The sequence below is a fragment of the Colius striatus genome, chromosome 1, assembly GCF_028858725.1.
Source record: "Colius striatus isolate bColStr4 chromosome 1, bColStr4.1.hap1, whole genome shotgun sequence".
Lineage (NCBI taxonomy): Eukaryota > Metazoa > Chordata > Aves > Coliiformes > Coliidae > Colius > Colius striatus.
The window spans coordinates 136,058,792-136,076,165 of NC_084759.1; the positions used below are offsets into that span (position 1 = coordinate 136,058,792).

At 44.3% G+C, this 17,374-nt stretch overlaps 1 protein-coding gene across 2 annotated transcripts in view; it reads right to left on the reverse strand.

Annotated features, from left to right (window-relative positions):
* ST8SIA1 (ST8 alpha-N-acetyl-neuraminide alpha-2,8-sialyltransferase 1) overlaps nucleotides 1-17,102 on the reverse strand; it is a 127,668-nt gene extending 110,566 nt beyond the window's left edge. For both annotated transcript variants that reach the window (XM_061988840.1, XM_061988839.1), the window contains exon 1: nucleotides 16,857-17,102. In XM_061988840.1, the coding sequence (XP_061844824.1) occupies nucleotides 16,857-17,095 (239 nt within the window). In that variant the 5' untranslated portion in view covers nucleotides 17,096-17,102. The remainder of the gene's footprint in view (nucleotides 1-16,856) is intronic.
* Between the last annotated feature and the right edge of the window lie 272 nt (nucleotides 17,103-17,374).

Here is a 17,374-nt window from a genome sequence, read left to right on the forward strand (position 1 = left end):
CAGCAATGTTGACTGTAGACAGTAACTTTGCGAAGAGTCTTGATGAACTGCTTCAGTTTAAAATAAATGGATGAGTGGATCAGTGCAGGTCTGCTATGAGATTCTACAAAATATGTCTCAACATTGCAGACAGCTAAAACCACAACACCCAAGCGCTTCCGTTAGAGGCGCCTATACATCCTGGGGACTCAGAATGAGGTTTTGCCTTCTTGAAAAACATTGCCTCTGCGCATGCACCTGAGCCCAGGGTCAGCTAAGACTTGGAGGAGAGGCAGACTCAGACTCTCCAGAATTTTACATTGATGGGACTGGGCATGTGTCACATCAGCGAGGCGAGAGGCGTGGATATGTCAAATAGTTCCAGGAATTCATTGACTATGCAATGAAACAATGGTATAAAGAGCAAGACCAGCAAAGATTGGGGATGGTAGCGGCGGCAGCGACGGCAGCAGCAGCAGAACATCCATCACCCCACCGGACTCAAGGAAACATCAGAGGAAACATTGTCATAGAAGACCAGTGGACTGTCAGGACGTGGCAGGCTCGCATTGGTAGTGACTATTGTGATTTCTCTCTCTCTCCATCTCTCTTTCTCTCACTTTTTTCACTTTGTTCCTCTCCTGCTCCTCACAGTGTTGTTTGTCACCTTGTTAAAATAAAGTATTTTAGCACTTGACTCCATCTGAGTCTTAATTCTGTTCCCAAGAATACACAAAACCTAATCATGATAACCTGTTTCATTGGACACCTGTAGTGGGTCTGGGATGGTAGCGATTTTCCACAGCAGCTCCTGCAGTGCTGTGCTTACTGTTGATATCAATATTATGACTACTGCTTGCACAACATCAGGGCTGTCCCTCCAGCATTCCTTTCCCCACCTTCACCAATAGCTGTGGGTGGGCATGATCTTGGGAGGGACTATGGCCAGGACAGCTGACCCAGGCTGACCAAGGAGATATTCTGTACCATATGACGTCAGCTCAGTAATATAAACTGGGGGAGAAGAGCAGGAAGGGGAGGCGAGATTCATTTCTGGCCTTCCCAAAGCAACCGCTACGCGTACTGAAGCCCTGCTTCTCGGGAGGTGGCCGGTCATCGCTGCTGATGAGAAGTAGAGAGTAACAGCTTATCTGCTTTTGCTTTGCTTCCCGCACGCGCGGCTTTGCTGCTTATTTATTAAACTGCTCTTATCTCAACCCACGAGACTCCCATCTTATTTTCTCCCCTTCCCTGGCTTGCTGAGGAGGTGGGGGATAAAGCGGTGTGGTGGGCACCTGGCATCCAGCCAGGCTCGAACTACCACAACACCACTCAGGAGTTAAGCCCAGCTGCCCCCAGCCACCTAGAACTGTCTGAGGTAAGTTGGAAAGCAAGAGGGCTTGACTCCTGCCAAATTTAGCATGACCCTACAGGGGATCATGACACCTACTACTGAGACATTCAATGTCATACAAACTTTGATAAATAATGCAAGAAATGTTAGTTAATATTCTTTTGAGAGGAGGCGTCCTAGCTTCCTCAGGGGAAGGACAAGTCCAGAGTACTCAAAGTACTTTTAATTGTGAATCAACTTTCTTACATTTTATGGTCTTCTACAGTGTCAATATTTAAAAGATGATGCTAAAAAGAGCAAGCAAAAATCCTAAACAATCCTCCAAGCAATCAATGCAAAAATTTTCTATGTATGAAGAAAAAAGTAAAAACTCATTAAAAAAAAAAAAAATCTCAATCTACTTAGTCCTTCACCTATACATCTTAAGATAGGAATATTGCATGAAAGTTGGTTTAAAAAATAACTTTAAACCACATCCCTCTGCTTGATGCCAGGTCAAACCAGTCTGTTTAGGGACACACATGCTCCTGGTTACGCCACAGAGAAGAGTGCCTGCAACCCACTGGAAACCCCACCAACCCATTTGCTCCCATGCCAGCAGAGGTAACTTTGCTTTTCTCCATGATGTAGATCTGCTGTTCCACAGCAGAAAATGGAATTTGTACTAAACTTATAAAACCAATTGGCAGTATAACTACTCAGGCCAGCCAATACATTTTTCCACAGATTAGGTGGTGAAGAACAACAAACTCAACCCTCTTCGTACAAGACTTTCACTAGCAATGGCCTGTTCAACAAGTGAAGCATAAAACAGATTTTTTAGAACAAAATGAGAGAAAAGACTGTGCTCACTCATCAAAGACCCAAGGCAAAAATAAACATGTTATCACACACTGGACCCATTAGCATTTGCTGAACTACACTAGATAAGTGTTTTCACTTGTTCTGTTGTCTAAACAGAACTACCAAAACACATGATTCCTCTAATGATAGGTTTATTTTTTTTTGTTGTTGTTGTTACCATTTTTGGATCAGCTACTCAAGTTCCACACTCTGCCGTTCCCTTCTGGATATGCTTAAACATTTAAAGGCAATGACTAGAGTGTGACAGAAAGAATAAATATCTCATGCACTTTTACTGCTTAATCCAACTGGGCATACTAAACCCTGGAGATGTTCAGCATTTGTCCATAAGGCTCAGCAAGTATGTTTTTGCTAGATGCTTGCTGGGTGCCAAGACAAAATGTTCAATTAATAATATGACCTATAAAGGAATGCCCAGATTTGTTTTGTTTCTCCTATTCCCTTCACTGTTGTGGCTTCCTTAGTTAAAAAAAAAAAAAAAGGGGGGCATCTTATTATAGGCTGATATGTACTCCTCACTATGGCAATCCCTAGCATTTAAAAATCATGAGTCAGGCCGCCCAAAATATGACAAAGGCACAGAAATAAGGCATCTGAGAAACAACAACCCACAACGGATTTTTATTTGCCTTTTGGGGCACAAGCTGCCATTCATGTTTTCAAGCCCTCCACTTTACCTATGAGTAAAGAATGACCTCTTCCTTATTATTTCCTGAAATCAAGATTATCACACATTCACTTGACTGCAGGAGTTGGCATAACTATTACAAGAGTGGGCAACAGCAGACTTTGTAGCATTCCCGAAGTTATATTAACAGCTCCTAACCACAAATATACATAGTTCAGTATCTGTTCCTGCTTTGCTCTGGGACAGGAGTAACCATCACCAAGCCAGGTCAAAGTTTGCAGGTGAACATGCCCTGAGCCTCAGAGCTCAGGAGCGTGGAAACAGTCAGGGTCATGGCCCTTGGGTAAAGGTCTCTTAATACTCCTGAATTAAGACCCTCACGGTGATAGATTTTAAACTCCTCCCCATGTAACCAAGGAATAGTTGTGGCTGAAGTATAAAGTTCTGAGAATTTACAGGTAAGCTATCTGGTCTACAGATAACTCTTCAGAAGTGCAAGACAGACATACTCAGAAAGACTTATGTTTCTCATTCCATCAGTATTTCTTAATTAAGATCATTAAAATTACAGAGGTCCAGTAAAATGAAAAATTAATTCCAGCACATATTTCTTTCAAAGGTATTTTTCACTCAACTCAGATTGCAAACAATTGCTCCAGTATAGTGCATGATCTTTTTGTGCACCTCACAGATCCTTCTGCAGACTTTTTTCCTCCTTACTAGAAAAACATCTTTCCTGTCTTTTTCCTGCCCAAGACACAACTTACTTTCATTGAAGATTCTCTCGATATTTTCACCTCCCTTTTAAAACTTTCTTCATTCTGACTTTTCTGGAAATCTTGTTGCTCTCCAGAAACATCTAGATCACACAGAAATGCATAATTTTCCACTGATGCAAGCTCTTTAGCTCTATATTTCTACACACAGGCTTATTCAAGCTTTACCATGAATTCTAAGCATCTTGCTAGCTCACTCACATACTCCAGAAATGGCCACCTTCATCACCCTCATCAAACACACAAACACATACTAACATAGTGAGGTGGTTTAGCCCTAGCTGGGTGCCAGGTGCCCACCAAATTTTAATATCACTCCCCCTCCTAAATTGGACAGGAGAGAGAGAAATATAATGAGAGGTTTGTGAGTCAAGGTAAAGACAGGGAGATTGTTCAGCAATTAGTGTCATGCGCAAAAGAGACTCAACTTGAGGAGAACAAGGTTGATTGAAAAATTAACTATCAGAACAGGTAGATGAGATATAAAACTGAATCTTAAAACATCTTTCCCAATCCTTCCCTCCTCCTAGGACTCTCCTTCCTTTCCCCACAATGGCAGGGGATGGGGGTTGCGGTCAGTTCATTACAGTTGGACTTTGCTGCTGCTTCTTCTCAGCGAGAGGCCTCATCAGACTTCCCACTGCTACACTGTGAGGTCCCTCCCCACGGGAGACAGTCCCTCACGAACTTTTCCAGCGTGGGTACTTCCCATGGGCTACAGTTCTTTACAAACTGCTCCAGCATGGGGCCTCCCACATGGGCAGCTCCTCACATTCTGCCCCAACATGGGACATCCATGGGGAGAACAGTCCTTCAGGCACTGACTGCTCCAGCCTGAATCCCTCACAGGATCACAAGTACTGACAGCAAATCTGCTCTGGCATGGGCTCCTCTTTCCTCATGGGCTCCCAGGTCCTGCCAAGAACTCGCTCCACGGTGAGCTTCCCATGGAGTCACAGCCTCCTTCAGGAGGCCCGCTCTGGCGTGGGGTTCTCTACAGGCTGCAAGTGGATCTCTGCTTCCCTGTGTTCTCCATGTGCTGCAGGGAGGCAACCTGCCTCATCATGGTCCTCATCATAGGGGAGCCCTTCTTTTAGGGCCTAAGCACACTCCTCCCTCTCCTTCTCCACTGACCTTGGTGTTTGCAGAGATGTTTCCACATTACCACTCTGTTGCTGCTGCAGTTTTGCAACTGCCCAACAACTGCTTCTCCTTCTCAAATACGTCATTCACAGAGGTGTTACCTCCATCACTAATCGGCCAGGCCTGGGTGAGTTGCAGGGTCTGTCTTAGAACTGACTGGCATTGGCCCTATCAGCTACAGGGGAAGCTTCTGGCAGTTCTTTGTTTAAAGAAGCCACCCCTGTAGCCCCCCTCACTACCAAAACCTGGCCCAGGCAAAACCACTATACCTATGCTCTTCAGTTGCAGCAAATATTAGGGGAAAAATGGAAAGTCTTAACCAAGTCTTAATTCAAGCAGTAGCATGTATCACAAAGAATACTACACAGCATAATGCAAAAGCATCCTCCATACTTCAGAATTGCACCACCTCACTGATGTCACTACACTGCTTACTCATTCCTATGTTTTAAGGCTGTGGGAAGAAACAAGTCAATACTTTCTCTGCCAGGAAAAGCAAGAACCTCAGCACTCAGTTGTGCAAGTATTCCTACAATCTATATTCAAGCAAATTGTAAGAAACTTCTCCCCATCATTCCCATTCTCGTCTGATCCAACAGTACCCACAAGTGCTGAGAGAGTTGGCTGATGCGATTGCTAAGCCACTCTCCATCATTTTTGAATGATCATGGAGGGCTAACGAGGTGCCTCAGGACTGGAGGAAGGCCAATATCACCCCAGTCTTCAAAAAAGGCAAGGAGGATCTGGGAAACTACAGGCTGATCAGTCTCACCTCCGTCCCTGGAAAGGGGATGGAACAACTCATCCTGGATGCCATCTCAATACACATGAAGGAAAAGATGGTTATCAGGGGGACTCAACACGGATTCACCAAGGGGAAATCCTATGTGATCAACCTGATAGCCTTCTGTGAGGGCATAATCAGCTGGCTAGATGAGGGGAGAGCAGCAGATGTCATCTACCTTGACTTAAGCAAGGCTTTTGACACTGTCTCCCATAACATCCTCATCAGAAAGCTCAGTCAGTGTGGATTGGATGAGTGGACAGTGAGGTGGATCGAGAGCTGGCTGAATCACAGAGTCCAGCATCTTCATCAACGACTGGATGAGAGGACAGAGTGTACCCTCAGCAACATGATGACACCAAACTGGGAAGACTGGCTGATTCCCCAGAAGGCTGTGCTGCCATTCAGTGGGATCTCAACTGGCTTGAGAGCTGGGCAGAGAGGAACCTCATGAGGTTTAACAAGGACAAGGGCAGAGTCCTGCATCTGGGGAGGAACAACCCCATGCACCAGTACAGGCTGGGGTTCAACCTGCTGGAGTTAGTTCTGCAGAGAGAGACCTGGGAGTCCTGATTGATAATAAACTAAACATGAGCCAGCAATGTGCTCTCGTGGCCAAGAAGGCCAATGGCATCCTGGGATGCATCAAAAAGAGTGTGTTCAACACATCAAGGGATGTTCTCCTTTCCCTCTGCTCTGCCCTGGTGAGGCCTCATTTTGAGTACTATGTCCAGTTCTGGGCTCCCCAGCTAAAGAGAGATGGAGAACTTCTGGAGAGAGTCCAGTGTAGGGTCACCAAGATGATCAGGGGGCTTGAGCATCTTCCTTATGAGGAAAGGCTGTAGGACCTCGGACTGTTCAGCCTGGAGGAGACTGAGGGGGGACCTCATTAGTACTTTTAAGTATTTGAAAGGGGAATGTCAAGAGGATGGGGCATCACTTTTTTTTCTGTATTGTCTAGTGATAAGACCAGGCTAATGGACAAAAGCTGGAACACAGAAAGTTTCACTGAAACATAAGGAAAAACTTATTTTGTGTAAAGGTGAGGGAATCCCGGCACAGGCTGCCCAAGGAGGGTGTGGAGTCTCCTTCTCTGGAGGTTTTCAAAACACACCTGGATGTGTTCCCAAGTGATCTGATCTAGGTGGACTTGGTTTAGCAGGGGGGTTGGACTAGATGATCTTTATAGGTCCTTTCTAACCCCTACCATTCTATGATTCTATTCTATGAACATCCCCTATTGCCTCATGAATATTACATTTTCTTTCTCTCCTGTGTTATTGACATACCCTATACGGATTTATTCTCGTGCCTTTGACATCACCATTAAGTAGTAAACATCACAATGCAGGAGACTGCAAACAACCCGAATTTTGCTCAGACAATTACAAAGACTGAGTGGATAGGCAGTGAAATCACCCATAAACAAGCAAAGGTAATCCAAAGATTACAACTTAAACATTACTATTCCAGCTATTTAGGGATGTCTACTGCAGCACTCACTGTTTTCTTGCTCTCACCAAGCTGTCACATGCAATTACACTAAGCTGATGACTCCCACAGGTCAGGTTCACCATGAGAGAACATAATGACCAACTGAAAAGATGCTTCAAGCAGAAAGAGTAACAAATACTCATGCTCATCTCCCCAATTAGTCTTATACCTCCTTTCTCTTCTTTGCCTCCTTGCCTTTCCTCAGGTCTTAATTTCCTCCCATTCCACACAAGCAGCTCTCACTGTTCTCCAAGTTGCTACTCACCAAACATCATTTTGCCCTCCAACTTCCACAACTGCAGCAGAAGTATCGAGGAGCACCTGAGGATACTATGGAGGTACTGTCACAGGGTCAGTGTGTAGGGGACCAAAAGACCCCTGTGCTGTGCAGCAAGTGACACAGGGCAATGCTGTTGCACCCAAAGCACAACAGCACCTGAGGCATCACAGAAAGCATCATGGAACACTGCTGCTGTCTGCAAATGCAACATGATGGCATGAAGCTGAGGGGTGCACTGCTGACTGGCAACGTTGCTCAGTGAGAGGTGACAGGGACCAAACACTCAAGACGGAGCTGGGGCAGAGGAAGATGCACGTACCAGGCAGCTGAGCAGAGCAGTGGCAGCAAACAGCACACAAGCTCTACAATGACTCTGTTTTTTTTCTCCCCAGACAGGACTTCGATAGAAGATAAGACAAATGGCAAGAACAGGGAACAAAGAAGAACTGATAAAGGAGAAGGACAATAGTCAAAGCCAGCAATGACTTAGCCTGAAGAACAAAAAGTGTGGTCAAAAGTAGAGAATCTGAATTTGATCAGTAGCTGATGATTCATCCTTTGGCTTCTTTATTAACCTTAGACTGATTAATCCTCTCCTGTGTTTTCCCCACTAGGGCACGTGTCCAGTTTCACATACATGCTTTTAAACACTGAGCATACAAAAGACAGAGCATACAAACTGTTATGAATGGTAATATACTTGTGACAAACTTAAGAGCGTTAACTGTAATGACAATATTTACCCATTGGTAATTAAAAGTTTATTCAGAAAAAAAAGACTATACAAGCATTACTAACACTTCAACTCATCAGGGAAAATTAAGTAAAACTGTAAGTTACTATCCATGAACAGGGCTTCATTTCTCAACTGAATATTATATATGGATTAAAGACCACATATAGATTAATACTTCAGTGGAAGCCACAGAAAGCAGGCAAAAATTTACATAAATGCATTAAGCATTTTACAGTAGCAAGGCGGTATCTCCAGGTACCAGTAGCAAAACAGATCAATACCCACCAAACCCTTAAGCTAAGTACTTGGATCATTCGTCCAGCAAACACTCAGGCGGCCTATCGCTAGCAAACAGCCCAGGTATTTCTTTGCATTAAAAATTGTACTAACAGAGGGAAAATTCACTCCATTAATCAAAATTCCTAATCTGCATAGCTGGGATAAATTTCACAACACACATTCTTGGACTGAAAATCCTTCATAGAATAGAGGCATAAAATGTCTCTCAGCAAGCTTATGGCACTATTTAAATGATAATTTCCGTACAGACTGGTAACTATTCACAGGACTCCCTACTGACTCCAGTGGTGACCTAGACCTGAAGTTCAGTTACAAGAGACAAGCATGTCAAGAAAACACCATTTCCTTCACTTCCTTTACAACTATTCCCTATGCTATGTAAAAGTACCCGGGGAACCACAATCAAGTCTCCTTTGACCATTGAAAGTAAAAACATAGCTGAGTAACTTGAGTCTTCATCCCACTGGCTATTAAGTCTAAGCCTTACTGACTTCCAGGGGGAGAGCTAGGCATCACTCACCCTTGGATTCAGCATCACTCCCTCATTGCGTATTTGACTGCTTTTGGGGCTGGTTCTCAACTCTTGTGGCCCTTCTGAGTACTACCTATAGTGATAGTTATTTCATTGCCCTGAGCTGGGGCATACTGTGGGATACTGGGGGACTAACAGCACAACTGGAACATCGTGTACAAGAGACACTCCAAACATTGTGGCCAACAATACTGCATTACCAGAGCTGAGATTTAACCAAGACAGAGTACACAGGAAAACATCAAAATCTCTTCACTGAGGAGAAAAATATAAAAATAAATAATATTTTGTTTATCTTTGTCTTTAACAGAAAATGAAAAACTGTTACTCCTCTATTACAGGCATGGCCACTCCAGGCATTACAGAAATAGGCAGAGCAAGTCTTCCCACAGGAAATCAAGCAACATAGCTGTTTTCCTAGCCCTCCTTAACACACAAGCAAGCTATACAGCAGCTTTTAAATTAAAGCTGGCTGTGCATCCTCAGAGCAGATGAGACCTGATAAACAGTGACTTTATCTTGCTAATACATTAAGGCAAAGTCTGCAGTTTACCTGGAAAGCCTGATAACCAACAATTGGCATGTCAAGGATGAGAATGACAGATGCTCCGAGCATTGGTGGGAGCTGTAGGACTCTGAAGAAGGTGACTGGCAACTCAGCAGGGGGACGAAGATAAAGGAGTAAATAATTTCACACAAGTTCTTTATGTCACTGCTAAGGATACTGATTGGATAATCATAAAAGGAGCCAGCCAAAGAGTCCGGAGGTCCCCTGAAAGTGGAGAAGGACATCAAGCAGCTTAAGAATGGAATAGAATGAAGAAGAGGTTGAGGAAAAAAGAAAAAAAAAAAGATAAACAAAATAGTTGTTCAGGAAATTAATTTCTTCAGGAAAGGCTCACAGCAAATATGGAAGACAAAAAAAGTTAACCATTTCTATTCAGCTGTTTCCAGCTGCTTGAAAAGCCTCATTGTAGCCACATATCCACTTGAAACGAAAATCTCTAAAGCAATAAATTGAGTGCATTTTCCATTCAGATGGACTTGGAGAAGTTGAAATAATTCACCTGTTGATTTCATAAAACATCACATCATCCAACCACTCTGCTGGCCAGAAAGTGGTCTATAACAATCTAATGCCACAGTCTTCACCTTTTTTCGGAATGGAGCAGTGGGAAAATGACCTCCAGAACCCTGGGTAAAGCCAGAGTGGTTTTTTCCACAACATAATTCACTTTGTTAAAAAATTCAAATACTGCTAAGGTTAAGGCAACAGGCACATCTTCTTCATGAAACTCTGAGCTTCTGTAGTCAATACTTTACAGTCAAAGACTCTGCTAGGGTTAAACAGCTTATCAGTGCCATGTCCCACCCCACTCTCCGGTATCTAATCAGTCTAGATCCCAAGACCAGGTAGAAGAATTGTCTCTGGTCTTCTGTATGTAAAAACTGAAATTACAAAACCTTAATCTCTATTGAGGTTTGCAATTACTACATAACATGAATTAATGTGCTTCAGTATGAATTAAACTGCATGCAGCTATGCTAAAATGATTAAACACGAGGAGCATTTTGGGAACACACAGTGTACAGAAAACATTACTATATCTACAAAGATTTTTTAAGTTTTCATTTTTAATTTTTGGTGCTTAGAAGACTGCAGTTCAAACAGCCTCCTCAGTTCACTGAGGTTCATCCTCACTCTAGGAGGACAAAACCTAAAGGGGGAAGACAATTTTCCATGCATTTACCTAGTAGGAATTAGACTCAATATATGTCACTGATCAAATAGCAGCAACACCCTAGGCTGCTCTAAAGATGAAAACTACAAGTGAAGGAATAAGTCACCAGTTTCTGTGTTGTATGGATGATTCAGTGTCCGTTCCATCCACTAAAAGGTAGAAAAAGGGAAAGAACAGATGTGAAAACATATTCATCCAGTACTGCCTGTGTATGTACATACCAGACTTTCAGGGCCTAGCTGGGTAACCTAAATTCCAGTAAAGTCTCTGTTCCTCCTGTTTCTCCGTGTCTGGCTCTTGGCCTTAGGATGTGCCCAGCTAACAGGAAAAGAGCCTCAGGGAGTTGGCTATACCTTCCCAAAAATGCTGGAAGCACTGGAGTTTTTTACAAATTCAAAGTAAAGCAGCAGTAGAAAATTTTGCAAGAGCATAAACTAGAAATAGAGATCTCAACCACCTGTTTCATGAGGTAGGCGCAATCAAAGTCTTACAAATGCTACCTAGGGGCATGAAAGGATACCATGAGCTGGAAGTCAGGAATTTAAATCCGTTTCTATCTTGCCACCACAGCCCTCATCTGCAAGGACAACCTGAGCTAACTCGAGATAACCAATTCTCATTGTTTTCATGTAATTTAAGCATCCAAAGATGCCTAAAGACCTTGAAGATACGGAGCCAGATTTCTCTACAGCTTGCTTTCTTCATCAGAACCTTTAAATAGTAAAATGGAAACAGAACACTTCTTTCCTCTCAGCTTTAACCTGCTCTTCAAATTATACCTCTTCACCAAAACAACTTCCCATCTCATTCAGAGACATCAAGAAACTACAAATTACAAATATCCAAACATCATGAGGAAAGGCTGCGGGAACTGGGGCTGTTTAGTCTGGAGAAGAGGAGACTGAGGGGGGACCTCATTAATATTTACAAATATCTAAATGGTGGGTGTCAGGAGGTTGGGGCATCCCTTTTTCCTATTGTATCTAGCAACAGGACAAGAGGTAATGAGATGAAGCTGGAACACAACAGTTCCATTTAAACATAAGAAAAAACTGCTTTACTGTTCAGGTGAGGGAGCCCTGGCAAAGGCTGCCCAGGGAGGATGTGGAGTCGCCTTCCTTGGAGGTCTTCAAGACCCGCCTGGACACATTCCTGTGCGACCTGATATAGGTGAACCTGCTTCTGCAGGGGGGTTGGACTAGATGATCTCTAAAGGACCCTTCCAACCCCTACCGTTCTATGATTCTATGATCATCAATGCTGCAAATACAACAGAAAAAAAAAATCAAAACATTAACAACATTAAAACCACAGCCAGGCAGTACCGACACCTACTCAGAGGACCAAAATGCACTGGTTTTGGCCAAGGCTAACACACAATATTTGAGCATATCTGATGGTTTCAGGGCAGGGCTTCATAGGCCACAGAGGCAGAACTAATCTAATTCAGCATCCCCTAGCTCTAATCCTAACTCCCCTCTTCACATGTCTCAGTGAAAGAAGCAGGAATAATTCAGTATCTGATAAAGCTGTTGAAGCAGGGCAAAACTCTTACCTAGTCAACCTGAGCAGTAGGAAGCTTCATCTCAAATTTCCCTTGAAATATCCCAGTAAGAAACACAGCTCTCATGTTATTTGCAATCAAAACAAAAAAGGGAAACAAAGCCATCTGCAGTAAAGAAACTCCCTGACTTGGCAACACCATTTGTCTTACCCAGATGGGGAAGTGACCTGGAATTCTAGTTCTGTGTTAATACAATCTAGAAGAAAAAAATTATTTGCAAAAGGGGATGTTCTTCAGCTCCTGTTGTGACTGTACTCTAGGTAGAAACATCAACAGCTGGCAGAGAGCAGCTGGCAGAGATGGTTACAGTGGGAAGATCTCTTCCAGCACAGTGCATAGCAGCAACAGAACATTATTTTTGCAGGGCTCGCAAAAGCCAACAGTACAAGAGGCTTCAAGCAGCCTATCCACATCCACACTGCAAGCACCAGAGTCCACCATGCCTGGATATTCTCTCCAGTTCAGCCACTGACCCTGTTGTGTGATTTCAGGACAGCAGCTTCTCCTCTCTGTCCCTGGAAAAAGGACAAGAGGTCAAACCTGATGACAGAGAAATGAGGCCATCTGCCAAGACAAGCATGGCCAGTTTGGTTCTAGGGACAGAGGGGACAGCACTGGGGAACAGAGCCAAGTTGTGGTAGACGCTTCAGACTGGAGGCAGGCCACAAACACTGAGTTCACTGGAGACATCAGCCACCAGCTCAATCAAGCCATCCCCAGAATAAACCCTGGGTGACCTTTCAGCATCACACAAAACTGCTGCAACAGAAACAAGAATAGAATCTGAATCTCAAGGGTAGCCTTTCTGTTCCTTGGCAGATGAGACTGTCACTTCCCAAAGAGCCTCCGACCTGAGTCAGTAACCACCACTGAACCCTTTCAGTGAGAGTCCTGACAGTCAAAAGTCCACTGCCCTCCACGTGCGTACTCACTGCCCAGAGATGGTCCAGTCCTGGTAACAAACGAAGCAGAAATGGCAGATAAATAGAGAGCACTTGGGATTTGTGGTAGCATGGAGCTAGTAAGATAAATTAAGAGACCCAGCTTTGCCTTTAATCGACTGTAATATTTTAAATAAAATAATCCTAAAGGTATTTTTTTAATGTCATTTACTTCACTAATAACAAACAGCAATTAATGACATTTTTGCCTAAATAATTTAAGCAGTACTAGGCCATTAAAAAAAAAACTGTAAGCAATCTGTAAAAACAATTAAGGAGCAATACCATTAACCACCTCAGCGGATGACAAGACATTATATTGTAGGTAAATTAGACGCATTAGCCATTAGTGACTCTAATAACAGTCTCATTCCTATTCTGATCACTTTGTAGTTCAAGATCAAGCAGTTTACCATCTGACTGACAGACTATGATTCGGTATTTGGCAGAGAGAAGATGCTTCCAGAGCAGTGAGGTTGACTACCCTTGGCCACTAGTGCTTGAAATTTAAAGCGTGTTAATAGCAATAGCTTGCTAGTGGGCTGTGCTCAGCTCCAAATGCCCCAAATTTGAAGGCTTCAAAGGAAACTGCATTCAGCTGACAAGAAGATTTGGACCAAGAGCTCTTTTAATAACCTCAGTTGTATCTTCAGGCTTTTTGGGATCTGTCCTTCCATCTGAGCACCCAGGCAACTCTTGCACAGACACCCAGCAGCGGGACTCAGCACACTCATCACGCCAGGATTACTCATGAAAGTCGTGTGCAGAGTCAAGGCTGCAAGCATGGTTTAAACATAGGCTCATGCCAGAGTCAAAAGCCTCATCCTGCTCATTTTGTTACTTCCACAAACTCTCTTTACTCAAACCTGCAGTAAGGTGACATACACCTCAAAAGCAGCAATTTGTGGCTGTTTACACAGATATTTATGTTTGAAAAATGGTTATGTAAATCCATATTCAAACACAAAATTCTCATGTAAGTAAACCCATAAGCACCAGGACAGTCTGGGTTCTTGCTTAAGCACGATTTTACATGGATCAGACCTTAACACAAGGTTTCTGGCCATATAGAGAGGAGGAGGAAGGAGCAGTATGGAGACTGAGAGTTACTGGCACTCAGTTGCCAGGGCTCAACCCAAATTTCCACTGATGTTTTACTTGAGCCTGCCAAGTTACTCAGTGAAGCTGTCTTTGATTCTGGTACAAAGGGGGAATGGCATTTGTGATGTTTGAAAAGTCTGTTTTGATCAAGTTAATTACCACAGGTGATAATCTACGGCCAGCAATAGAACTCCAGTGAGTTTACAGGAGGAGGAAGTAACAAAACCATCAGATGTTTTCTCTGCGTAACACAAACCTGGCTATTCAAACACATGTATGGTACCACAAATACTGTTATATACAAAAAAAATTAGTGTGAAAGTTTGCACTTTCTCATACAGACTTTTAGCACAGATAAATTCAAATTTATTCTTCAAAATGATTTAAAAAAAAAAAAAACCTACAATTGTTTGGTAATCAGACAGTGTGGCAGGAAGGCTTGGGAAAATGGTAAATAATGTCATTAATTCAATATATTCAATATACTAAATGCACTTAATATTAGGCTAAGATGGAAAGCTGAAATACTTCAAAGTCTGCACACAGAATTTCTGTGAAGCTCTATAGCTATTCCCCAGTTAAAATAGAGACTCACATTCATAGGCAGTTTCCAGCAGAAACTGAAATTTTGAGCTTTTATGGTGCTCTTGCATATAAAAAAGGATCATAGCAAAGAGTGAGACATTCATTTCTGTTAATCACCTCACAATATGCAGCAGCTTATCTGACGTGGACTTTAATTTCAGGACCTTCTACAGGTATTAAGAAAAGCAAAATTATGCAGCAAAATTAGAGTTCTACAGTGCAATTATTTTAATAGTATACTTGCTATATATCTCCAGTGTATATTTCCCCTTCTAATTTGTCTTTTTTTGAAGCAGACTGATTTAAAGCTCATTGTATTTAGTGCCATGCCAACTTATCAAGGGACACAGACAAGAAACAGTATCTCCTTTTAGTGAGAGAGACTCTCTTCAGTACCATCTCTGAGATAATCACTATGCTTAGGAAGTGGAAAAACATATGGGCAAGTGGAATAGTTGACAAGTCACACAGTTTATGTTTCCAAACCATGTGGTGAGAATGGTCTAAAAACTGTTTTTTAAACTAAAGCTGCAGCAGCATTATCAGTCTTCAAACAACATTTGGTTTACAAACATGAAAAACAATACATCAAACTCCTACATCCATCAGGGTAATTGAAGAAAAATAACCAAAACCAAAAAAACCAGATCCAGCTAACCCCAAATATGGGAATCCGTGGCACAAGAGGCTGAAGGTGAATTAGTATCTGACTAGATCAACCTAGCATTAGTGTTTTGGGGAAAAGATCTTGAATCCATACCTCATTGTATTAAAAGGAGGATTTCTTACAGGCCTACTCAATGAGATGGTATTAATACATGCCCACTTAGCACCTCTCATTGCTTATATTTCCTGCAAGTTTCAGGAGCTAAGGGAAGAATGTGCTTTTGAAGAACTGCAAAGTTTCTTCTGTTATCCCAGCAGACAAGATATTAAGTGATTATACATCAGCTCCAGTTGATGACAAATGCAAGAAGAGAGAGTTGCATTCAAAAAAAAAATGAACATGAAATAAAAATGTATACCACTTTAAAAAAAAAGGAAAATAAGTTCCTTAGAATTTGGATCTGATTCATTCCAATAGTTACTAAAGCCTTATTGCAGACAGTTTGATTACCACTCACTCTGATCTTTGATTTGCTCCTCAGAGGACAGGGAGAAAATCCATCATCCCTCCAGGAAAAGGAGGGAAATTGGCCTCTCTTGCAACTGTCTGTATTTTACCCAGACCATGCAAGAAATTTTCGGAGGAATGCAAATCTCCACGACACACGCTTTTAAGCCAGAGTCATTGAAAAAAAATAAAAACAAAAATCCTCCCCGCTGCAGGGACCTGGTTCTCCACCGCTATCGGATGTGGCACCCTGTCTGCAGCATTCCTCTTCTCCTGTGCGGCTGAGGAAGGTGAAAAGGGCTCCAAGGATTATCGCCATTTCCCAGCCGCGTCAAAATAAAAGGAAAAGGTGCCTTTTCACGTGGTTTCTATAATAAATTGCGGAGTCAAGAACCAGCACGGAGCTTCCGAAGCGTTCCTCGGAGTGGGGATGCTGACACGAACGAACATCCACGTCAAGCTCCCCTTAGGCATCCCTGGGAGACCCACAAGCCTAGCTCTCCCTGGCAGCACGCCGGCAGTCACAATCCGTAAGCGAGGCGAGGCTCCAAGCCCCTTGCTTTGTTAGCAGCCAGAGGGGCTGCCGGTGCAGCAGTGCTCCCGAGAAGCATCCCATTGTGCCCGCAACACCGCAAGCCCTGATCAGAAACCTAAGCCCTCCTAGGAAAAGCATCCAAGGTGGGTTCCTTTCCCTACCTTCATCCCCCGCGCCGAGCCCCTTCTCCTCCCCGCAGCAAACACCCAAAAAGTTTTGCTGGGCAAGAGGGGCCCTTCCCACCCATCGCCCGCTGGGACAAAGACAAAGGATCGGTGAGGAAAAAAAAAAAAAACCTAAAGTTTGAGGCTTGTCGGGGCTGGGATCGCGCCCGGCGGGATCCCTGCCGCTGCGGGCGGCCGCCCGCCCGTCCCCGGCCGCCCTTGGGCCGCGCACGGCGATACCTGAACAGCGCGACTGCAGTCTGGTTCCTCCTCCACGCCTTGCCCTGCTGCAGCAGCACCCCCTGCACGATCTCCTTCTCGTCGGGCAGCCGGTACACGGGGAAGACGTATAGCCAGCAGAGCACGAAGATGCCCAGGGCGCTAGCCCCCACGGGCAGGCGGGTGCGCGGCCACTTCCACGCCAGCCCCGCCATCCTCCTCCCGCAGCGCCGCCGCGCCGCCGGGCCGCGCTCCGGCATCAGGCCCGCGCCATGCGGCGCCCGCAGGCGGGGACGGGGACGGGGGTGGGGGGGCCCGCCTCAGCCCCGCCGCCGCCCGCGTCTTAAGCCCGGCAACCCGCCGGCCGCCCTCCGCCCGCCGCCATCGCCACCCAGCCGGCCGGGGGGACGCCGGGCCCCGCGGGCGTCGGGTCTCCGTCCGGGGCTTAGGCTGCTGCCGCTCCGCCGCAGCTGGCTCCTCTCTCGGCGCTGGCGGCTGCCGCCCTTCCTCACAGTCATTTGGTCCCTCGCTTTCCCCGC